The sequence below is a fragment of the Cheilinus undulatus genome, linkage group 22 (genome assembly GCF_018320785.1).
Source record: "Cheilinus undulatus linkage group 22, ASM1832078v1, whole genome shotgun sequence".
NCBI classification, from domain to species: Eukaryota; Metazoa; Chordata; class Actinopteri; order Labriformes; family Labridae; genus Cheilinus; species Cheilinus undulatus.
Genome location: NC_054886.1, coordinates 18,307,997 through 18,333,159, shown reverse-complemented (window position 1 = coordinate 18,333,159; position 25,163 = coordinate 18,307,997). Strand labels below are relative to the sequence as shown.

The following is a 25,163-nucleotide window of genomic DNA, read 5'->3' as shown; positions in this document are numbered from 1 at the left end:
CCACTTATATTCTCTTTGGATTTTGCAACACTGCCTTTGCAAGAATAAAGTTTGCATAAGTCTTGATTTTGATTAATTTGTGATGGATTTTGTGCAGGTAGAGAAGTGATGAAATGCAGCAAGAAAGTGCTAAAAGAAACCCAAAAGCATGCCCAAGAAATAAAAGAAAAGGAAAGCCAAACAAGGATAAAGACATTTTAATGGCACTGCAGTGAATCATACAGAAAAAGTGCACTATGAGGAGAAACACACAAAGGAAAAAGAAAAGAACACGAAGAACAAAAGCAGCCCTGTAGCAAAAATATATTTGTTTACATTATCAGGCTGATTATCCTTTCAGTAATTCTTCTTTTATAGATCATTTAACATCTATTTATATAAAACAAAAGCAGAAGAAGTTGAGTGAGTGGTTAATATAGATGACCTATTATCAGAAGGATCTGAGATTTAGTTGCTTTGAATGGCTTAAGCTGAAATTTAAGCCTACTATATCTGGGCCTCAGTGCTCCCTCCCATGAGGTGGTTTAAAAATAGTTCCTAACATGATGCAGCTTGTAAAAAAGGATAAAATTAAATTAACCCACATATGTGGGGCTATAGAAAAGACAAAGGGGAAGCTACTAAAGAATTTTCAGCATTTAAATATTAGTCATTCTGCTTTTTCTAAGGGGAATTGCTGTACTCTTTAGCATTAACTTTGACTCAGTGAGGTTGGTACATAATCTCTTCCCTTAGTGACCTCACTTGCTCTGCAAATTTAGCTTTCAGCTTGGTATCATTTCACCAAAAGACCCTATTTTTGTTATACACATGTTAATATTTAATATCAAATAAACAAATGCATGTTTTAGAATTACCTCTTTTCATAGATTGAACTTTCCCTTTACTCAGTCTAACACCATTCACCTTATTCTTTTTTCTGTCACTCCTTTCTTTCAGATCCTACTGAGCACCATGCTCCCCTACATTCTCATATTGCCATCACTTTATATTATTGATATATGATTGCATCACTTAGAGGTGATCGTCTGAAGTACCATGTGCATTATCTTTTATAAACATAAAAAAACGACATTTGGCTTACAAGTTCGTTTGCCTCTCCAATAAGATATACCTACATCTTGATGGTATTCTTACTTGTCCCATTTTTCCCCTCAACTTTAAACCATCAAGCTCTGTCGTATGATAACACTGAAAGCAGGAGAAGATGGTCTCTGCCAAAGCAAGTATATTTGCTCAAAATAGTCCAACTGGCAGTGGACTGCTGTAGCTTCAACCCTTTGACTCAAGCAAATCCTGATTCTACCAGAATTACTCTTTCTGCACTGCTGTAGGCTTCCACACCTGAGCTGAGCTCTTTTTAGCAGTAAACTTAGGCTTAGGAGCAGTCATGGGGTTACCACCTGAAGCAGATTCAGGCCTTGCTGCTATAGGAAAACTGGGAGCAACAAAAGTAGATGGAGGCTGTGGCTGGTAAGGTACTGAAGGAGCTGCTAAGTAGGGAGGGCTATTGGCTGGTTGGTAAGGGGCCTGTGGAGCCTGCTGGTAATGGGCACTATTTGGTTGTTGGTAAGGGGCCTGCTGGTATGGAGGGTTTGGAGACTGGGGAGACTGAGGTTGATAAGGGGGTGGGGGAGGTTGCTGATACTGTTGCTGATATGCTTGCTGGTAAGGAACACCTGGAGGTTGCTGATAGGGGTTGGGGGGAGGATAAACATTAGCTAGGTTTTGCTGGTAGTGGCCATCATGCATCATAGGCTGCATTGGCATCCCATAGGCTTGCTGTGGGTAAGGGGCATTATATGGTCCAGGTTGCTGGACAGGAGCCATTTGCTCATATTGAATTGGTTGGGTTTCGACTGGTGGGTTAGGAGGTGGACATTCAGCTTTAGCTGCAGCAGCAGCCTTGGCAGCCTCTGCTGCTGGGCCAAAGAGAAAGAGTGAAGAATCAAGTTGATAGGGTTGATGCTTCATAACGTCTACAACATTGAGGGGTTTGGGGGCAGGTGCTGGCTTGTCTTTCCCTTTTTTCTTGGCTTTGGTTGAGGGGCTGCCTGGAGGCGGCTGCTTTGTTGCTGCTGGGGGATAAGAAGGGGACTGAATAGGATTGTAAGCCCTTGGAGGAGGAGCACGTACATTGGGTGTATACTTCCACTCATTGGGTAAAGAAGCAACTGGCGATGTTGACCGGCTTGCCTTATTTGCTTCCACAGTCTCAGAGTCCACAACAAACTTCTCCATACGGGACTGCCTCTTTGCAAACATATCAGCTCCCTTCCCTCTAACCACTGGCATCTCATAAGCTGGACCTTGGGATGATGGAACTAAGACGGTGGCCATTGGGTTAATGGGCGATGAAACTCTTTGACCAATGGTAAAAGAGTGCATTCTTTGTGGTGGAGGTGGAGGGGTCCGGCTTCGGGGTGAACTTTGTGGTGGATTCCAAGGTTTTGGAGAAGGACGTGGGTTCAGTATTGACGTTGAAGCATTCACAGGTGCCTGCTGTGTCTGTGGTGCCCAGGCATTTATAGGTGTTTGAGGTTGTGTCTGAGCTGAAGGCCATGTATTCATTGGTGGCTGTGGAGGAGTCGCTGAAGGGGATGGTTGCCAGTTTGACTGTGGTGCCTGGCTTGGAACTGGTTGGGCCCAAGGTGGTTGTTGTTGGGCAGGGTTTTGATCTTGGGTCCAAGAATTCATTGGATGCTGCCCATGTTCAAGAGGGGGCTGGCTCCATGATGGTTGGGATTCAACCTGTGCGGGTACTGGTGCCCATGGATTTAAATTTGCTTGGGGTTGAGTAGGAGGTTGTGCCTGGGGTGCTTGGACCCAAGGTGGCTGAACTTGGGCTTGATTTTGTGTTGGAGACCATGTATTCATTTGAGGTTGTTGTTGCTGTTGAGGCTGAGCTGATACCCAGGATGGTTGAGGTTGGCCTGGTGCTTGAGCCTGAGGCCACGCTTGTTGAGGAGCCTGATGCTGTGGTTGCTGAACCCATGGGGGTTGTGGCTGGGAGTCTGGCTGAACCCAAGGAGGCTGTGGTTTTTGCTGCTGTGGTGTCACCCATGGTGGTTGAGGCTGAGACTCTGCTTGTGATGGCTGTGCCCATGGGGCCTGGGGCTGCTGCTGTATTGGTTCTTGAGGTTGACTCCAAGATGGTTGCATTTGCTGCATATTTGCCTGCTCATGAGCGTGTGCCCAGGGCTGCTGATAGTGGGGTTGAGAATGGGATGGCTCTTGAGGCTGGACCCAGGGTGGCTGCGCCTGTGTCGGGGCTTGTGCTTGCTCTTGAGGCTGAGTCCAAGAAGGCTGAATTTGAGCACTCCAAGTGTTTGTGGGTGGCTGAACCTGTGCTTGTGGCTGCGGAGGTTGACGTGTCACCCAAGGTGGCTGTGGTGGGGACTGACTTGGAGGTGGTTCCTGTGGCTGCACTTGAGTTGGATTCCATGAATTGGCAGGTGGCTGTTGTTGAGGTTGTGTTTGTGCTACAGCCCAGCTAGTCACAGGAGCTTGCTCAGGTTGCAAGGCAGAATTCATGTGACCATTTTCCTCATGAGATGGCACTTGCAAAGATGTTGGTTGGGATTCTGGCTGAGGAGTCCATGTCTGCTGCTCCTCGGGCATAGTTTTGGCGGGAGCTTCCTGCAGGGCAAGAGGGGGAGATGGCTCAGGGACAGGTGCAGGGGTTGGCTCTAGTTCTGGAGCAAGGGTAGTCTGTGCGGTGGGGGCTACAGCAGGTGTGGACACACTATTTTCAGCTTGTTGAGGCATGTCCTGGTTGGTCATTTCTATCTGTGGGGACCATGGAGGAGAATTCGGATTGATCACTGGCTTTGGAGCCACTGGTGGAGGAATCTTGGGTTTACCTCTTGAAGACTGGAGGAAATTGCAAGCCTCAGCTCCAAGGCTAAGGTAGTCTTCCTCAGGGCCTGACTCAAAGCCCAACTTTTTATCCCCCCTGTTCAGGAGGTTGAGCAAAGCTGGATTGGGTGATACTTTCGGTGCTTCCTTAAAAGTGAACATCGGCTTCCCTGCGATTCTTCTCCTTGCATCCATCAGAAAGCCAGTCTTAATTGCAGGGGTAGAAATGCGTTCATCCCGAGAAGCTATCTGCTCCCCCTGGCCCATAGAATCTTGATTGGTCCCACTCACTGCAGGAGAATAAGGGGTAGACGTCATGTTTTCAGCTGAAAAAGGCTTTGCTGTACGATTGCTGAAAGAGCTCTGCATTTCATTGGTGTGATGCTGGACCGTGCCATTGATGTTTGTTGAATATTGCTGCATCTGCTGTTGCTCTTGGTGATATTCTTGCTGCTGCTGATACATTTGCTGCTGTTGATACTGTTGTTCATACTGCTGCTGCTGCTGATATTGTTGCTGGTATTGCTGTTGTTGTTGCTGGTATTGCTGCTGTTGTTGTTGGTAGTTCTGTTGTTGCTCGTAGTACTGCTGCTCCTGATATTGCTGGTACTGCGGCTGCTGTTGGCTTTGTTGGTGTATATTTACATCCATATAAGCGTGGCTCTCCGTAGTAGACTGCATGTAGGATTGCTCAGCTTTCTTTTTTTCAGCCTCCAGCACTCCCTCCACTGGAATCCCATGGCGCCTGAGCTCCTCATGTTCTGCAGAAATCTCATCCATTCTCTGACGCCGCTGGGCAAACATCAGGGCACCCTTGCCTTTGGTTTCAGGCAAACACTCCATCTCTGCTTGGTTTTTCAGGTTCCTTTCTATCTCAAGGAGACCCTTATCCCAGTTGATCGTTAGTGCACCTTTTCCACCTTGGGCATTTGCCAGGAATTGCTTGTCTAGTTCAGAATTGTTTGGAGCCAAAAGGGTAAATTCAACAGTTTGGGTTCCTTGTTTGTCCTCTTCGTTTTCCTCGTCCTCTTCGTCGCTGTACTCGTGGTCGTCTTCTCCTGTGCCGTAGCTCACTAACGTGTATTTCTTGGCCCTCTGCCGATGTTTCTTGAACATCAACACCCCCTTGTTGTTGGGGTTGGGCGGAGCAGCCGTAAGAAGAAGGGCGATACGCTTACATTTGGACTTGGCCTCTTTCAGCTGCTTCTCTGACTGACTCTCGCTTCTCCTGAGCCCTGCAAGAAGGAAAAGAGAGGGCACAGTGTTGAGATATAAAGGTCCTGACAGGGAAAATAAGCCCCTGATGGGGTGGTTTCCTTGAAAGTAAAAGCATTAATGAGGAATCCTGGAGAATTCATCAATTATTAAATTTGTTTGGAAACTTAAAACAGTCCTTTAAACTACAACTGCAACTTCTATGAAACACACTGACTAAACTGCTCTAAATCACAAGGTTGACAAGTGCATTTAATAACTTTTATAGCCCAAACATCAGCCTCAAAATGAAATATTTGACCATGTACAACCTAGTTTGGTTGAGCACAGAGTAAAAATAGTGCTTAGACCATTAACATGGTGACAGATGAAAATCATGGCACAGAGAAATGTAGGTCAGTTTTAAAATACATGCGTGAAACCTTACTGTAATGATTAGCTGATCTGACTGATCATGAAAATGTTTAGGCTTGAGAAATATTGCATCCCATATAGTTTGACAAATATTCCAATGCTTTAACTTTTCCTCATTTGTTATTTTAAAACACCCAACTTTTTCACTGTGTTCAACTTTAACCAATCAACCATAAAACTGTTCTTGAAAATCTTTGACCCATTATACTCATTTTTTAACAGACAAACTACTTGAAATGTTAATCCCATAAAGAAGCCAGGAATAGGATCTGACAAGGATTAAAGATAGCATGCATGCAATAAATCCAACAGGACCGCAGCCTCTTTACCAATCCTTATGTCTTAAGTCCACAAGTTGTCCACCTAAAACCTTCTTCCTCTTCTCAAATCTGCCTAATTTGCAGACACATATGCCAATCCAACAATGGACTTCACATGACAAACAGTGCTAAAATGATCCAACAGTGTTAAAAAGTTATAAGTCAGTTAGTTTTTTAATATTCCTGCAAGACTAACCTGAAGGTGGAGGGGACAGCGGGAGTGAGCAATGGGCTCACTTTTTTAGCTCAGTTAAAGCACTCAGTTTGAAAGGATCAGGTATCGGGCGAGGGGAGCACATGCTGGTGTCTGTCAAAGGGCCACTTCTGCAGGCATCATCAGCGTGCTCGTGTTATATTTATGTCTTCAACACAGCTCTGAAGGAACGCCTGAGTATCCAAATTCATCATCAAGCCTCTTTAAATGGATACTTTGAGATATTTTACGAAACACTTCCCAGATATCATCTATTTAAGGCCACTTTCAAAACGTATCTTTCAAAAAGTGTTTTATCGTTTACATGTGGATTCTTGTTTGTTTCAATTGTTACTCTGTATAGATTCTACTGTGGAGGCAGCTGTATGTATGCAGCACCAGAGACCAGGACAAATTTCCCTAAGGGAGGATAAAACACTTTGTGCTGTATCATATCTGATCACATATGATAGTGGATCATATTCTATTAAATCCAATTCATTCCTATATTCATTCCTCATATTGAGTCATATTGTATCATGTTGTGTCTTATTGTGCCCTTTGGTATCACATTGTATTTTTCTGTATCACACATAAAAAATGTATCATATATATCAAATCAAATACATTTCTATCATATATCATGATAAGTGGAATTGTACTGTGTTCTATTTTATTACACATAATAATGTATCATATTCATTAAATTCAATTTATTGCTGGAGTATAACATGACGTTGAGTCAAATTGTATTGCATTGTCTCATATCATGTTGTATCGTATCACAATGCATCATTATGTGACACATATAAAAACGTCTATTTTATCAAACGGAATTAATTTCTATCATTTATCATAGTGAGTAAAAATTGTACTGTTTTGTATCCTTTTAAAAAATATCCTTTCTTGTCATATTGTACTGTATTGTCTCATATTCTATCATATCTTATTGTATCATTTAGTATTGTATAGTATCCTATCGTATGGTATCCCATTGTATCATTCTGTGTGACAGATATTATATCAAATTAAATTTATTCTTATCAAAAATCATAATGAGTTGAATTGTACTGAATCATACCCTTTTGTATCGCATTGTATCACATATCATTTCATATCGGACTGTATTTTATTGTATCATATTGTATTGTACCATGTCGTATCATATTTTATCATGTTTTATCGTATCATATCATATCAAATAGTATCATGTCGTATCATATCGTATCATATTTTAACATATCATATTGTATTTTATCATATCGTAGAGTATCATATTGTATCCCAATGTATCATACCTTACTGTATCATATCATTTTGTATCATATAACATATTACATCATATTGTATCATATAGTATTATATCTCGTTGTATTATATTGTATTATATTTTTTGTTATCATATTGTATTTTATCATATCATATATCGCATCACATCTTTTTGTGTCAAATTGTATTGCATTGTATTATTCTGTATCACATGTAAAAAAATTTATCTTATTATATCAAATCAAATTCTTTCCCATCATATTATACAATGAGTAGTATTTCATTGTACTGTATGCTTTTGCAAGGTACTGTATCGTATTGCATTGCATCATTCTGTATCATGTATAAAAATGTATCATATCAAATCAAATTCTTTCCTTTTTTATTGTATTGTACCGTATTGTGCGGTATTGTTTCGTATCGTGCTGTATCATTCTGTATCATATATAAAGGATTTACATTATATTGAATACAATTTATTCTTATCATATGTTGTTTCATATCACATGGTCTTGTATTGTTTTGTATCACACAGACTAGTGTAGCTTATTATGTCATATCTTTTTTTCACATTGTATTATATCATATTGTGTCATATCACACCCTAAATTATTCAATTTGTGTTTTGTACATCCTAAGGTTTTGCATTATATTACATCAACTCTTTCAGTTCATGCCATATGAAATGGTATTGTGTTGTATTGTATAGTATAATTTGTATCATGTCCTATCAGTTTTTTTCATGTTGTATGCTATTTACCATGGCAACAAGTATTGTTTTGTGTCACATGGGATCATATTCTTCTGCATCCTATCAATTCATATCATGTTGAATTAGATATTATGGGATGGTATTGTATTGTGTTGTTTGTATGGTATCCTACATTTAAAGTTGCTTTCATGACTATCAAACCCTACTACGACTTTGATTCTGTTGCATTTAGGTCCTAACATTTGAAGGACAGCACACCCTCCTCCAACTGCAGTGACAGAAACTATTTTGAGGAGTTCACACACAGGACATCAGGCTTTGGAATGCACACATGTTGTTGACAAATGCATTTTAGTGTCGACCTACAAGCTTGCAGATTCCCTCTAAAAGAATGGATTCCTACTTTCAACATAATCACACACACTGATGTGGTACAACAAGACAGATAATATAGAAGTGGTCCATAGGTACTTACTTGCATGTCTTGCCCGGTGTTTGTTGGGTTTGTCTTGGTCCCCCTCAGAATCAGAGTCCTGCTCCTCTGCTGGTGTCCCCTCCTCTGAGGGAACTTTGAATGAGACAGTCAATGATCCAGGGACTCCCTCACAGTGCCCTCCTCCTTCTTCTCCTTCGCTTTGGGATTCAACGCTTCCTCCAACCTTGGGGCCACCCACACTCAGGATGCCCCTCCCTGCTCCTGATGCTGCTGGCTGCTGCTGCAAAATGACCTCCACCTGCCCCAGCATGGAAGGGGAGCTGAGCACCACTCCCCGCTGGCCAAGTGGCTCTCTCACAGAGCTTGGCATGTAAGTCGTAGTAGTGGTTGGGACTGTTATGATAGCCTCTCTGTTTGAAAGATCTCCCTCAATCCCAAGAGCACTTCCAAGAGAGGTGCAGCCCGCCTCATCCAAGGTTTGCTCAGAGAGGGAAACCTGGAGCTCCACCATGTCTCCAGGGGACAAACACCGCCATGCAACTTCATTGTTGCCCTCCTGGCCTCTCTGATCACCAGATGAGGGAGCATGTAGCTCTGTGCAAATCAGCTGGGGTTTCTTGGGAAACTCTGTATCACTATCCAACTCTCCATAGGAGACCTCATCCTGGGACTCAGATATGAAGAGTTCTGTCGGGCTCTGGGAGCGGTGCTTTGAGGAGACGATGTGGAGGGTGGTGCTCTCTTGAACCTCACCAGTAGAGTCCTTCTCACCACAAGATGTCCCTTGTGATTCACTGTCCTCTGACGAGATGGCACTGTATCTTTAAAAGTAGAGGAGGGAACATAAATGAGTTATAACTGTCAATCATCCATAACATTTTTTTAAATAGAAAGCAGTGGTATAAAATCATTGGCTACATAGCTGAATATCTTTCAGCTGATTTTTCATTTTGCTTCTGAAGCTGTTGATAGAATTGCAGTTGTTGTTATCTTGCAGTGTCCAACCAAGTCACAGCTTTCACAGAGAAAGCTGACAGCCCACAGATATCAGGATGTAAATCATATTCTTGTGGACTTTATAGACACTTGGGCTGCCCACAGAATTGGCTGGGCCCCTGACAAACCCAGAGAATGGGCCCTCCCCAGTTTTGATTCACTGATGATATCAATGCATGTGTGTTGGATCGGCAGCATTGCTGCTAGTGTCCTGGCCATCAGTTACTTTATTTTGGAGCTGAAAAGTGTGTGAAGCTATTATTGGGTTCTAAAGTTGGGATTATTTACTCATACTACTTTTTAACCCCTTTTTTCGACCCTTTTATCCCTACTTTTTTGCAACCTTTAACCCATTTTGCCACTGTTTTGCAACTTATAAACCATTTTGCAACTTTTATTTGGCACTTCTATTCCATATTTGCTGTATTTTGCCCATTTTAAACTGTTTTTGCTGTTTTTCAACCCTTTATTTATCTTATTTGCCAATTTAACCTCTTTTTGCCACTTCTCACCCATTTTTTTCACTTTAACCAACTTTTGCCATTGTGTGCTACATAACAGCCATTTTTGACACTACTTGTGCTTTTTTGCCACTTTTAAATCATTTTATCTGTTTTTCATTTTTTCTTCAACTTAATTGCCACTTTTACTCTCATTTTTTTTTGCAACTTTTGAACAAAGTTTTGCTATTGTTATGCTACTCAATGGCCATTTTGGCCACTTGACAGCAAAAATGAAAACTCTCACCTGTATCCCCCTTATGGATGGCCTTGCCTCTAAGAGAAAGTTAATAAACTGATGTAGTAGAGGAGGGGACAAACTACTTCAAATCTTAAAAAAAAAGGCACAAATTTGAAAAATAATTTCAAATTCTCAAAGCTCAGAAGATGATGCTTAGATTCCTAAAGTTATAAGATTGTCTAGAGTTTTTCAGGTCGCCTTTGACATTTGATAAAGTTTGACATATAAGATAAATAATTGCATGTATGCATTGCTGTTTTCTACCTGTGAATGTTTTACAAAATGTCTCTGACATCAAATTTAGTATCCTGAAACCTTTCTCTCTCTTTATCCATGTACATAATCACAACTGTTTTTCTTGTTAGAATTAATTTTGAACAGTATTTGAGTACATTAGCCTCTAATTCTTTATGACAGTCTACCTTTTTTATTGCTTGTCTGCCCACTTGTTAAGAGCTACAATTCAATTTGTTTGAATTAATTAACTGATTGATTGAAAGCCATGAGGTGGTCGAGGATTAAAAAGTTGTCTTCTTTTGTGTAAGTTGTAAGACGATCCAGTCTTGATGTGGAAAATTAAAGGGCCATGTAATAAAGTCCAATTTCTAGTTTAAGGACAACAAAATATAATCACCTCTGACAGCATTTCCTGTATTTAGGTCAAGTAGACATCAGCGACCTGTCCTTGTCTTCGACTGAATTATAGTGACTTATCATATTGCATTTTGATAGCCAAAGCTGAGGTCATCTGCTCTCCAAGTTCTTAGAAGATTATGGAGTCATATTCAAGTCACTTTGTGTTTGTAGTCCTGCTGTAACCACAAAGAAGCACTTTGATTCAAAAGACAGCTAGATTTATCCTTAATATACCTTCAAAATAGCTCTGCTTTTTTCAATGTGGCATAGGCAGCAACATTTGAGGACATGTCAGTGTTATAAACACACGGGCAAAACCTCCTGGGAAACAGCTGAGCAGCTGCATGTTAATCAAACCCACAAATGGGTAACACACTGACACACTGCCTAACATTTAGAAGGTCAGCTCACAGGCGACTCACATAAACTCAGTAATACACTCAGAGACGTGAATGCACATATTTACGCAGACAGTGGTTCACTGAACTATGCAAAAGGGCACAGGTTATAAAACAACATGCTATCTAAATGCAAATACAAGTGGGGAGTTATTATTTAGCAATGCTGCGGTGAACACCAAGGACTCTGCAGTGCTGTGACTCAGCTGTCAAAAACACAGCTTTTCTTTTTTAAAGAATGGATACATTTTTTTTTTTTATTGCAATTTACAGATTTGCTGTGGTGCCACTTGAGCGGTATGTGGACTACCTTTTGACAAGCAGCTGCACACAGTCGATGGATGTGTGGATGAGCTCTAAGGCCTGCAACAGGGTGAGATCAGCACATGGCTCTCCGTTAAGTGACACCGCCTCATCATCATTACGCACTCCAGCCAGGAAGGCTCGGCCGTCTTCCTCTACCTGTGGATAAAAAAAGACTACTTAAACATTTTTAAAAAGATAAACAATCCCAACGTACACCAGGTCAGTGTGGTAAACTTTTCAAATACAGTAACAGAGAAGCCCTGAAATAAAAATGAACATCTTCTAGAAAGGATTTTGAGGAGCTGAAATGCCTTGAACCATCATATTTTGTCCAGGTAGAGCAGTCCTGCTTTTTCAAGTCATAGTGAATTATTATAAATTGGTTGAATTTGTTGCAATAACTTCAGGTGTCACAAATCTATTTGTAGAGTATCTTTATGTTACAAAAAAGATGTAAAGATGCATTTTAATTGTATAATACAGACAGGAATACTAACTGCACTGATTACCCAAGAAAGCAGTGACAAAGAGCAAGATGAGGATGGTAGGAGATGAGAAAGAAGGGACAGAGATCAAGATAAAGACTGTGAGGGAAAAAAAAGAAAAGGAAGAGAGCAAGATGAAGATGGTGTAGAAGTAGAAATTGGGACAGAGAGGAAGAAAGGGATGATGGAGGAAAAGAAAGCAGGGACAGAGATCGAGATGAAGATGGTAAAAGACTGGAAAGAAAGGACAGGGAGCAAGATGAGGATGGCAGAGGAGAAGATAGCAGGGACAGAGATCAAGATGAAAATGGTGGGGGAGAAGAAAAAAGGGACAGAGAGCAAGATGAAAATGGTGGGGGAGAAGAAAGAAGGGACAGAGAGCAAGATGAAAGTGGTGGGGGAGAAGAAAGAAGGGACAGAGAGCAAGAAGGTGATGCCGGAGGAGAAGAAAGCAGGGACAGAGATCAAGATGAAGATGGTAAAAGACCGGAAAGAAAGGACAGGGAGCAAGATGAGGATGGCAGAGGAGAAGATAGCAGGGACAGAGATCAAGATGAAAATGGTGGGGGAGAAGAAAAAAGGGACAGAGAGCAAGATGAAAATGGTGGGGGAGAAGGAAGAAGGGACAGAGAGCAAGATGAAAGTGGTGGGGGAGAAGAAAGAAGGGACAGAGAGCAAGATGAAAGTGGTGGGGGAGAAGAAAGAAGGGACAGAGAGCAAGAAGGTGATGCCAGAGGAGAAGAAAGCAGGGACAGAGAGCAAGATAAGTATGGTAGGGAAAAAGAAAGCAGGGACAGAAGGCAAGATGAGCATGGCAGAGGAGAAGAAAGTAGGGACAGAGAACAAGAAAATAAAGATGTTGAAAGAGAGGAAAGCAGGGAAATGGAGGTGTGTCTTAGGGTTGTGAAGAAGAGGAGTGGAGAGAAGATGAAGGTGAAGAAAGTAAGGGTATTGCAGATTCATTTTTGCCAATCAACCCTGGATTATGGTCAGAGAAGCTTACTGATAAAGAGAGGAAAAAGATCTAGAGCTCGATCTACTCTGTATCAACACTATGCAGCTTCATATTGTTCCTGTGTAGGCCAGCTCTTTATGGACTCATTTAAAGGGCACCTCTTTCTACAGTTTAACTAATGACTGATGGTCGCATTCCCTTGTAACTGGTTCCTGAGGCCTATAAAACGGTTCATTAACAAGTGGACTTAATAAGGAGAAATACCCCATTAATTCAGCAGAGAAGGCCACTTATACTGTGAGCGGGTGTGAATGATTACTTCAGTACTGAGCAATTAAGAGTACATACTCTCGATGAGACATGCTGCATATTGTATCAAAAACAGCTTGGGGAAGAAAAGGTGAATATTGTCTGCAGAATTCGTGTTCCTGTCAGTGCCAAGCACTTCAAAAACGATTCTTGTAGCAGGGGTGAGCGGGGCACAAACTAATGCAGGGCATTATGTAACATGGATGGTTTAGGGTGTGAAACATTGTTAAGTGGGATGTGTTTCTGGTCATCTAACCACAACACCAGCAGGGTGTCTTCTATGAATTTTCATCAGTTTTGGATGGGTTTTGGAAGAAATTTCTGGGAAAGTATAGTTTAAATTTCTTTCAGTCAGGAACACTCTCGTCATACATTTTACCATTTGATTGCAAAAATGATATCCAGTTTTACTTGGCGGAGAAGGCTCTGCTCAAAAGATGCTCCTTGGGTTAGTCAAGCAGCATGTTTTGACTCTTTGTGGAGCGTAGAGCTAGAAACCCCCCATATAGAAAGATACATTTATGACAATACATACTGAATACAATAGAAGTAGTTCAAAAGCAGCTATTACATAGGAGCATGAATCTGAATCTGAATCTTAATAACCATCTTTTTTTCTAAATTAAAACACTGATCTAAAATATGTAGCTGTCTCACAACCAGTGTTAGATAGACTAAATACAAACTTCTCACAGCGAGGATAGTTGTAATGGTGTGTTACAACTAAACCCATTAGTGTTGCACAAGAATAGGATAATGAAAAAAATATACAAATATAATGGCAGTTTACAATGTTACAATGTTATTTAACTCTTATTGTATGTCAATTTATGAAAAAACATTGATCTAATATAATTATCCTAAATAATATATAATATAAATTATGCTTAATATGCAAAAAGACCAAATAATCACATATACAAATACAATAATAATAATAATATGACAATGTGACATACATTTTGAGATAAATTTTGAAATATTATCTTAATTTCTGTTTTATCTCTATATTATATATATTTTTACATATTTATCAGATAAAAGGTAATATCCATATGTGTATAATTTCATCTGTGTTTAATCTTTTTATTCTAGATGAGCAGTATGGATAGACTTGTAAATCTCTATCTATAATAGGTCAGCAAACATTATCCACCTAAACTACATCTTTTATCAGAAATGTATTAAATTAATTCTGCTTAATCTAACTTTTCCAGCAAGGGTTAGAACCATACCTTCTGATGTCTATAGGGTCGGTTGTCACATTTCACTTCAGTCACTTTTAGCACAATTTTCCAAAAAGCAGTTGAAGGTGCAGTGTGTAAAACTAAATATCAACAACATCAAACAGTCAATTCTACATTGCAACGCTCACCTCTCTGGTGGAAACTGTGATAATCAGTGGAATTTAGAAAAAGAGGTGCAACTGTTAGTTGGCTTCTTCTATGATACCAGAGAAACATGCAAAAATCCAAGATGGCAGCTTCCATGGAGGGGACCCTTCCTATGCATAAATAAAAATATTCTGAGTTATTTTTTTTTTATGTTTTTTTTTTTTTTACTGTATCTAGGTGATTAAACACTAATTTAGATTGACCTTCTTATGAACATTATGTTTAATTTTTATTAAGTCTGTTCCACTAAATGCTACTAGGCTAAATATTCACACTGCACCTTTAAACATGACAACAAAATTCCAGTGTTCACTGTGGCAGCGATGTGTATGTTGGTATTATAACAATATGATCAATGTAAGTGAAATATCTTTAAAATTATCCAGCCAAATCTAAAAAGTGTGATGTGCCCTAAACTCCCCTACTTCTTGCATTAAATCCCTATTGTATGGTGGTTTAGTATTCTAACTTTTAAATAAAATGTAAAATAATGCACATTTGAATAGGAAATAAACTTGAAAAGATAATGTTAAAGCTGAAGTTCTTCTCTGTAACAAGGTCATGCTGCATGTTTTTTTCTTTGTCTCTCCCTGAAGAATGCATGTGCAAATTTACATTGTAATGACCAGATTCATCAGAATTAATGGAGTCAACCAATGATGGCACTAAATATGTCTAAATGGCTGATCTATAGTGTGACTAATCATATCTTCTCAAACCACCACAGGGCATGATCACTACACACAGTCAGTATTACTACATTTTTATATTTGAAGCTTTTATTTCTTATATTCCCAGCCTTTTCTGTTGTATTTATAACACTACAATGCTAAGAAAGTCTATGTTGCTTTCTCGTGCCTTGATGGATTTTTACTGCTCATTAAAACAGATAATAATTTAGATTTATGCAAATATGTGCACTATCTTCTTGAACATGCATCCAAATAGATCTAAAAACATGCAGTTTTACAACCCTGCCACTAGATGGCACTGGAAACACAGCCTCTACTGAGAAAGGAAGAAGAGGAGAATATCTGCACAATTATTGCAGAAACATGTAAAATGTTTTGGTCATGAAAGAGCAGCATAAAAGAGTGTGATTTTTTCATGTCACAATAAAATCATTTCTTTCTGGATACATTTCTTTCTTATTGTATTTTAAGGGCAGACAGATAGTGAAATTGTATTTTTTTACATTCATCAAAGGAAAGTACATAAAAGGTAAAACAACCTTACCTGCTGACATAGTACTAAACCTTAAATATTTACGCCTGCTGCTAACATAAGCAACAACCAGGGCAATGAAAGCACACAATGCTATACATAAATATATACAGTATATTTTATGAGTAACTTTATAGGGCTGGCACGTTTCTGATAAAAACCCCGTGAGATTTTAAGAGTTAACAGAGTGCAAACAGGCCCTATAAGGCAGTCCTGTGTGCTTGTCTTTAGGGACTCACTCTTCACTACAGGGAGGACGGTTTGTGTTGAACACCCCAGCAACGCACAAGTGCTCCAAAAAAGGAGGGGAAACATTTATCGTTGTCTCTCCTCACAACACAAAGATATACAGCGAGACAAAAGAGAGGAGAAGAGCAAGAAAAGGGCTCTCTGAAAAAACACAATTTCCCTGATTGTTTGCTACCAACATCGTGTGGGGTCACAATTAGACAGCATTTTATGCAAGTTTTAACCTGGGCTGCAATTTTCAGATTATCTGTTTAATAGGTTTAAACAGGAGAGAAAAATCACAGGACATAGTCATGAATAATGTGGTCATTTAGCTCCCAGGGTTTCCTGCTCTTAACAGCTTGAAGCAATTATGTTTTTACATTCAGGCAAATATTTTCCAGCTGTATTAAAGGTAGTAGTGACTCAATGTAGGGGGGATAGTTACAGCTATTGTCCGTCTTCACTCTTCTTTTTTCTCTTTTCCTCGAGTTGTAGACACATTTCTTCTTTAAGCTTTATTTGACCAGTGCCAAGTAAAAAATTAAAAAAAAAAATCACATTGAAGTTACTTTGGTTCCATCTGACTGAAGGAAAACCTGAAAATAAACCATTGGAGTCTACACAACTTGAAGAAGACTAATCCAATCATAGATCCAAGCATCCACATGGCAGCATCATGCTGAACACTATGCAAGAATAAGTCTCATACCAGTGGAGTCTCATTTTCATGCCAGTCCAAAACACTGCATTTAACATATCGTATTAGGACGTTTCTATCAGCATTTCAGATTGACTTAGTCATAATTTACTTGAGCTGCAGCAAACTATCAGATGCACGATACTGGTAAATCAAAGTTATGTCTATGACACACACTTTATTGGCCCCTTTGGGGAATTTCTCTCACACTTGAGCTGCTGCCACACTAACAAATGTAAAGATGACTGAAAGCTAATATCCTCCCTAGACCCAAATTTTTGTTTGTTATGCATTTTTAGTTTCTCCAACCTATTTGTATAAGTTGCACTTATTTGGATAAATAGACATTAAACCTAAGCCTTGTCTTTGGGCAGGAGATAATTTCCACATAAATCTGAGATGAAAAGTCAAACTTATTGGTTCAAACGGTCAAAACACAAAATTAAAATCAAAATTCTGTTTTAAAAAGGCAAATATATGGGACAGAAAGTCAAATCATGAGTTTAAAAGGTCAAAATAAGAGATAACATTTTTAAATTACGAGTCAAAAAGTTAAGAATATAGGATAAAAAGTAGAAGTTAGGAGGTCAGAACATGAGATACAATTCAAAAGCATTAGTTTAAAAGGTCAAAATATGACTTAAAAGTTTAAATTGTGCTTTTACAAGGTCAAAATATGAGATAAAAACAAAAAAAAAATGAATGAATTGAAGAGGACAAAATATGAGTTTGACACCCAAGAACTTGTTAAAGCATGAACTGAATTTCCACTAAAAGTTCTGATTGTCTGAGAAAATTTTCTTTAAAATTATTTAAGATCTTCTTAAGTTCCATGGAGATTTCTTTAATTTTTTTTAATCAGATGACCTCAAATTTCAAAGCAAATTTAATCCAAAATTTCCAATCAAATTCCCAAAAAAGTACAAATAAACTCCCCTAAGATTCTACACAAAATTGCAGAAAATTCCCCAATAAATTCCCCTGAACATCCAAACAATTTTTTAAAAGTTCCATAAAAAATCAGGAAATTTTAAAGCAGAGTGCTCTCCAAAATGTCCAATCAAATTCCAGAAAAGTTGCAAATAAATTCCCATGAAAGTACCTAAAAAACTGACCTAACTTCAAATTAAACTCTCCAAACTATACAAATATCTCATATCCCTGGAAATTTTCATGAACACTTTAATGCAAATTCCCCAGATATTTTATACTAATTACTTAAACTTCTATGAAAAGTCCAGATAAGTATCTCAGAGATTCTAATAGCAGAATCTATTAGTGTGTTGTAGGAAAGCCAGAATGTAATGTCCTCATATGCGCATTCCAGGTCTTCGGAGGATATATTTAAGGGGACTAAACTAAATGTGCTTGGAGGTACATTTTCAATCATTTACTAACACCAATGCACCAAAGAGGAAAGACTTTTACCAAATTCCTGATTTTTTTCCCCAGGAAATTTAATGATTATCAAATTGACAATGTTATGCAACAGTTACATATAAATACGCATGGGAAATATGGAATTCTAATCATGGCATAAGCAATTTAAAACACATTGTATAGTTGACGGCTTGTATGGTGGTGACCTGACATGCCTAACTACTGCTTCATAGATCCATGGCATGGGATTTTTTTTTGTAATCTATCTGGGCAACAGCCCATATATGGTATATAGAATAGACACACCCATTAAAAAAGAACAATTCAGTGATGACTGGACAGATGTTTTTTCTGTCAAATTCATCACAGGCCAATCAGAGCAACAAAACATATGGTACAGTGGGAATGAGCAGCTCTAAGGGGAAAACTATACAACACAAGCTCAACAGGCAGTCATTATCGCTGCAACTATTAGTGGAGCCAGTTAGTGAATCAAACTTGCCAAAGCTGGTTGGAAGTAGAGCAAAACATATTTTTCACCAATAAAAGCTTTCAGTGTTAAAAAAAATTGTCTTGCCTCCAACTGGTCCCGATTGCAGCAGCTAGGCTTTCATCTGGTTTTAACAGAGGACATTACATCTCTCCTATCCTTGCTTCTCTCCAGTGATTTAAAGAGTTTACTGATCACTTTAAAAGCACTTATAGGTTTAGCCCAGATGCTATATGAGCCATCACTCGGCCCTGGATGCTCTGGCTGGGGCTTCCTGGACTGGAGACTGGACTTTTGCCTCAGAACGATCTGCCCGAGGAGATAAGGCTCACTGAGTAAGTAGCGTCTTTTAAATCACTCCTTAAAACTCTTTAATAGACTTGTTTTTATGTGATGTGTCCTTTAACTATTTTTATCTGTTCTTAACCCTCTTATCTTCATTTGATTGCAAAGATTTGTTGCTTTTTAATGTGTTTTTATGTAATCATAAATCAAATTGTCGATTTCCTTCGCTAGTCACCATTTACAGGCTTGAAGTTGCTTCAATTAAACCACGCCCCTTTACTCTGTGTGACTGATTGGTGTGGTCGTTCTCTGATCAAGAACAAGTCTATCAGCTAGAAGCAAAATGGATCTGCCTGTCGGTACCTGATCCGTCCTGGAAACCCGATTTGTACTGCGCATGTGCAAACACGCGTCTACCCCTAAATCTAACCAGTGGAAATTAAAATGCTAAACCTAACCTAGCTTCGATAGGCTGCCGAGCGGATGTAGATGCGTGTTTGCACATGTGCTGTACAAATCGGGTTTCTGGGACGGATCAGGTACCGACACTGCTTGATAACAGACAAGGAATCTGGCCAGTCTACTGGCTTTGCAAGGTTAGCATGGTGGTGCAGTGGTAAGTATATCTGCTGTCAAAGCAAACAGGTCCTGTGCACACATTGGTTCCCTCTGGCTCCTCCCACAGTCCAATGGCATGCTTGTTAGGCTGAGTGGTGCCCTTAACATGATAAGATAATAGCAGGACAGTTGATCTTTTTCATTATACAACACATTCAGAAGACAAATACTACAGTGATCATTCAAAATATATTTCTTTTACATAAGCTGGTGAGTCACTGAGGTCAAGCTTGGCCACACTAGGAGTATCTCTGGAAAAGAGTGCTCATTACTAGGAAGACTGACATTTGTATCAGAGAAAACAAAACACAGAAAAACTTGGACCTCTGGCCTTAATTTGTTTCAATGATGTAAAACAGACAAGAGGGAAAAACTAGAACTGCCATCCGCTGAGGTCACTATTCCTCCTTGTTTTGCTAAATTGCACAATGCCAATACCCGAAGCACTGGAAGGAGCTGTGAAGGACTCTGTTTACTCTAAGAAAACTGCACTGAATGAATGCAGCGACTGCATTTATTGTGCTGATTGCTTGGCAGCTTAATAAGATTCCTACGGTACGCTGTTAGGAGGGAAGCATCTGCCACAAGAGCTCTTTTCTCTCTTTAAGGTCATGATCACCCAGGCAAGGAAGAATTTTTCATACAGATACAATGTAAGAGAATGTGGATGATATTTGGAGGAGTTCTCATTAGCATAAAGTGTCTGACTTGCATTGAAATATTTGCTTTGTCATGCAGAGCTCCAGAACTGATCTGATGCATGCTGACATTTCACATACCGACACGGCATACCTTAGTAATTAGCAGGGAAATGTCTCCTGTTCGGGTTGGAAGGATTTAAGCTATTGAGTGAGAAATCAGATAACATCTAAGTATTCATTTCACCTCACAAGCATAAAGCAGTTACTAGAGATCAGACGTAACTTTTTCCATGTTTTCTTAAAGTGTATTTGTAGGTCATGTCTTTAAAAAACTGTATCGAGCAGTTTCTGTTGCTTTAAAAAGAAGTGACCTCATCATCTTTGTACTTGGGCCAGGACTCCAAATGAGAAGAAAAATACTGCCTCCCTTATAAGGAAAGAACCTTTAAAGAGTGGATACCCCATGCCCGAACTCTGTCAGCACACCGAACAATCGCTTTCTCCCAAGAAACAAAACACAGTCTCCAAGACTTCCAACACAATCTCAAATAAAAAACACATTTGATCAGACACAGGAAAGCCTCTAGATTTAGACTTTTTGTCATCATGTCGGTATGTTTGCTTTTTTGCCTTATAGCTAACAGACCTGGCTTCCCGCAAGAAGATTGTGGAGGTATGTTTGGAGTAAGCCTTCCAGATGAGGTGGGCAAAAACCTCCAGATGTCCCACGCTGAAGCCTATGCATCAGAAGTAGCTACTTCATAGTCATAGGCCACTGGAGTCACAAGAACCTTACATAATGCTTCATTTTGATGGAAAAGATTTAAATGAAGAGTGAAACAGGAACAAAATTAAATGTAGGGGGCAGTCCCCCCCTAGAGAGAGGACAACCTGTTGCTGCCAAGTTTTGTTATAGCAATTTACAAGGGTTATAAGAAAATACATTTCTAAATTTGATAGATTATGACCTTCATAGTATCCCATGCTTGTGATTTATGTCTACATGCCACTTTTAGTATGTTAATCAATACTCTTCACTTAAACTTATTTTAAGAGAAAATTTTGTGGTCATTTTTGGGAAACATGTACCATTTCACTTGTTATTCCATTTCTAAACCATATGATAGTCATGTTTCTTGCATGATGTTTGAATTTAAGGCATATTTTAACTTGACACAAACTTTTTTAACTGTGCTGTTTGCCCGTTGTACCTAGGAAAGTCTTAAAATGTAGACTCAGCACAAAAAGTAAGGACCTTTATTTTTGGTGGACTATTTCTTTGTTGTAACTGCTTCTCGGCATAACTCTTACACTGATGGAAAGCCTGTTTATTCCCTTTGGTGGTGACACATTTGTAAGGATCATGCATTTGTGGGATGAGCAGCAGAGCTGAGTATGTGAAAAAAAATTGTGGATTGGATGATTGAAGTCCAAAGAAACAAGGCATATTTATTTAACAATAAAATGTTAAGACTGGTCACCAGCCTGGTCCCACACTGCTGTGAAATGGCATCCCATTCTTCACCCAGCATGTCTCAAGTCAGCCAATGTGGTTGTATTGGTCACTCTGGCATGAACAGCACACCCAAGCTGATCCCACAAGTGTCCCAGGGGGTTGAGGTCAGGACTGCTGGCAGGCCATTCCATCCTCTCCACTCCCAAATTCTGGAGGTAGTCTCTGCACTCATCCCTGAACATAATGTTCCTCCACATGTTCAGGTTCCAGTGCACTTCCAGAGCCACTGGCCATATTGTCCTGCAAACCTTGACTGTAAATCTGTAGAAGACAGCCTACAGTTCCTAAGTGCTGACAGGGTGAGGAATCGGTCTTCTTGGGACGCCCACTTTGTGGCCTGTCTCTGACATACCCCGATATGTGGAACTTGGCCTTCAGTTTCGTGATGATACCAGGGCTCAATCAAACTAATGCAGCAGCTTGAAGTTACCCTATCATACTGGCCCTATCCAGATCAGTCAAACTTGCATGAGGATTCTTGGAGCAGACACCTCCTGACCACTGTAGCAGGGTCCATGCTCACAGGTATAGGTACCAGAAGCTCAAAGCCAAAGTCATTAGCAATTTGCATTTTCATAGGCACAACCCACATACTCAGCTCTGCTGCTCATCCTACAAACGCATGCTCCTTACAAATGTGGCACCATTTAAAAGGGTAATAAACAGGCTTTCCATTGGTACAAGAATTAGTGCTAAGAAGAATTGTTACAACAAAGAAATTATCTACCAAACACTAATTTCCTTACTTTTTGTGCTGAGTTTTAGTAGTATTTAGTAGTAATTTTTCAATCCTGCCAAGTATATAAATGGTCAGAAATGTTTCAATTTCAGTCTGGAAATGCTCCCTTGAAATCAGATAAAGACATGCTTCAAGGATAATATAAAGTTTTTCAGGATGTCAAAGTAAAAGTCTCAAATAATCTGGAACATTGCAGTTTCGGTTTTGTAAAACAAGGTAAGCATCTATCTTTTCACTAACCCTTGAGTGCTTTAGAGCCCTTTCCTCTGGTGGAGCTTTGATGTGGCAGGAATGCAGCTGAAGAAAAACATTTACATTTGAACTACAAGTTGATGAGAGATCTGTGCAGCTCAAGTTCTTGTGACTGTGCATGACTATACCATATATAGAGACTGAGCACCTTTCTAAAATAAAAGCACCTGGCTTTATTTCTCTGTGTGAACTTCACCACAGTGATATAGTTCAAAGTTAAAGTGAATCTGCTGCCTGTATTTCTGCAGTGAAGGGACATTTTTACATCAGCATTGTGCATTTTCAAACTAGACCCTTAAAGACTAGGTTTATGAGAAGATAGCTGCAATAAAACCTCTGCATTTAACTTAATCTGTTTAGTTTTTTCAAATGGTCCTACTTAAACTTGTAGAAGCATGCTTGTATTGTGGACTTTGAGGCAAAGTATATTGGATCTGCATTATCTGATGATACTGTGCACAAAGTGGATGTAACAGTGTTAGCTACTGTAGTATTTGTTGCCGTAAAATAATACATCTTAAGAAGACATGGATTAAAATATGCACAATGTTAAGTGGCTACATCCTAAAACCCTCCCCTCTTATCATGTATATGGCCAAACTAAACAAATAATGTGATGTGGCCAAAATAGCCAGAATTTGCATAACCATTTATATTTGGTAGATTTGCATTGATGCACCTCTCTTTAGCTCCCAGGCTGTTTGAATAATGCTTGGCTTTCACGTTGAAGTCTGTGTGAGTGATAACAGACCGAGCTGCCCTCAGCTTCACACTCTCCCTCGGCCTTGACCATATAAGGGTCCTGAAGAATCTCGCACCAAAACACAGCCAACGCGCACAAAAATGCAGCCTTACGCACAGCTCCGAATAAACTCTCCCCTACCAGGCATAGTTCCACTTTTAACCACTTTGCCTCTCTGTCAATAACGTATAAAAACTACAAACATAGCAGTAGTTGTAATTCAAAATATGCTTTCAGTGTCTCCAATTAAACGTCCATCAAACTGCATTATATTCGCAGGGTGCGTCAAAGATGATCAGATACTTCCTGTTGATAATTTTTCAATCTGCAGACAGACAGACATGTAGATAGATACCTGTGTGACTATCAAGGGTCTATATGTGTCTCCCTCTCCCTCCCGCAGGGTGAATCCCCAGGGGGCACCACCACGCAGCGTCACGCAGATGTAATCCCCGGTGCCCATGCTGCGCACAGCTCCTCAGCCAAACCTCCACAGCGCGATCATGGAGCTGTCAGCCGAACTAGCAGCACTTTACAAAAACCACTTCCACCACACCGCTGTAATATCCCCATCATCTGAACTCTCCCTGAGTCCAGCCTGTTCAGGAGACGTCACCACGCACGGACACGCCTGCAGGCGTTGCATGCAACTGGTGGTTTTTTTTATGTTGAGCTCTTGGATTTGTATCTCACGCTCTGTCTGACATCCCCGAGCAACAGCATCCTAATAAAGACAGGAAGAGTATGTGGTGCTTTGAAAACTTAATTACATCCAAATATCCTGGATAAGCTTTAAAAGCCTTGGACAACAAGACTGCTAAGAACTCACAACAAAACTACAGTCTCTAACATCCTATTAGATTGCTTGGATGAATGTTCTCGTGTTTTCATGCACCGGTATTATACGGTGGCCCGAAAGTGTACGACAAATAAAAGTCTGAAACACTTTTACAGAACTTGAGACAAATTTACAAAGTCTGTTACAAAATTACAATGTCTGAAACACTTAAAGCATGAAACTAGGGTCACCTCTGGCATTTGGTACATCTGCTTTCTGTAAGATACCATTGTGTCTCAGTTCCTGCCTTATGTTTTGTAAGATGTAATTTTTGAAATTCTATTTTTTTTCTATTCCAATTCAAATGGTTTTGCTCAATTATTTGCAGTAATTTTGAATCAGACTGTGTTAATTTGTTTGGAGTTTTGTAAAAGTGTTTCTGACTTTGTAATTTTGTATTTCCCTTCTGTTAGCCCTCCAAACTTGTACTCACCCTTGTTTTATATTTCTATGGTCTGAGATGATTCATATCAATTCTTCTATTCCCCAAAATGTATTTCATTATTTCATGTTATATGAGCATTTAACTACGCATATATCTTCTGCAACTGTGTTCTAATTTTAAGTTGTTCATGAATTAAAAACCTTTATTGAATCCTATCAGAAGAAAATAAAGAGATGCCCGCAATGAATTGCTACGTGTGGATGCCCTGTTTCATACCCCACGTGTAAAGCCTATAGCCTAAAACATAAAGGTTTGGTGGTGAACGTCCCTGTACACTGAACATGAACAGTGTGGATTTTCTACCGGTGAGTAAGAGTTATCACTATTATCAACAAATTAAACGCGACCATCATTAAGACTGAATCTACAATATTACGAACGTCACATTGTTAAATGTAAGTCCAACGTGTTCACGTTCTACGTGAGAA

General features: G+C 39.6%; 1 protein-coding gene across 2 annotated transcripts in view; it reads right to left on the bottom strand.

The window, feature by feature from the left end:
- The window catches only part of LOC121504154 (synaptopodin-2), a 28,479-nt gene extending 4,467 nt beyond the window's left edge, over nt 1-24,012 (bottom strand). Inside the window, exons 1-4 of one of the 2 annotated variants that reach the window (XM_041778793.1) lie at nt 23,808-24,012; nt 11,499-11,650; nt 8,457-9,238; nt 2,137-5,093 (exon numbers count right to left, since the gene is read on the bottom strand). In XM_041778793.1, the coding sequence (XP_041634727.1) occupies nt 2,137-5,093; nt 8,457-9,238; nt 11,499-11,650; nt 23,808-23,915 (3,999 nt within the window). In that variant the 5' untranslated portion in view covers nt 23,916-24,012. Of the gene's footprint in view, nt 1-182; nt 5,094-8,456; nt 9,239-11,498; nt 11,651-23,807 lie in introns of those variants that run through there. The other variant, XM_041778792.1, reaches the window with a different exon arrangement.
- Between the last annotated feature and the right edge of the window lie 1,151 nt (nt 24,013-25,163).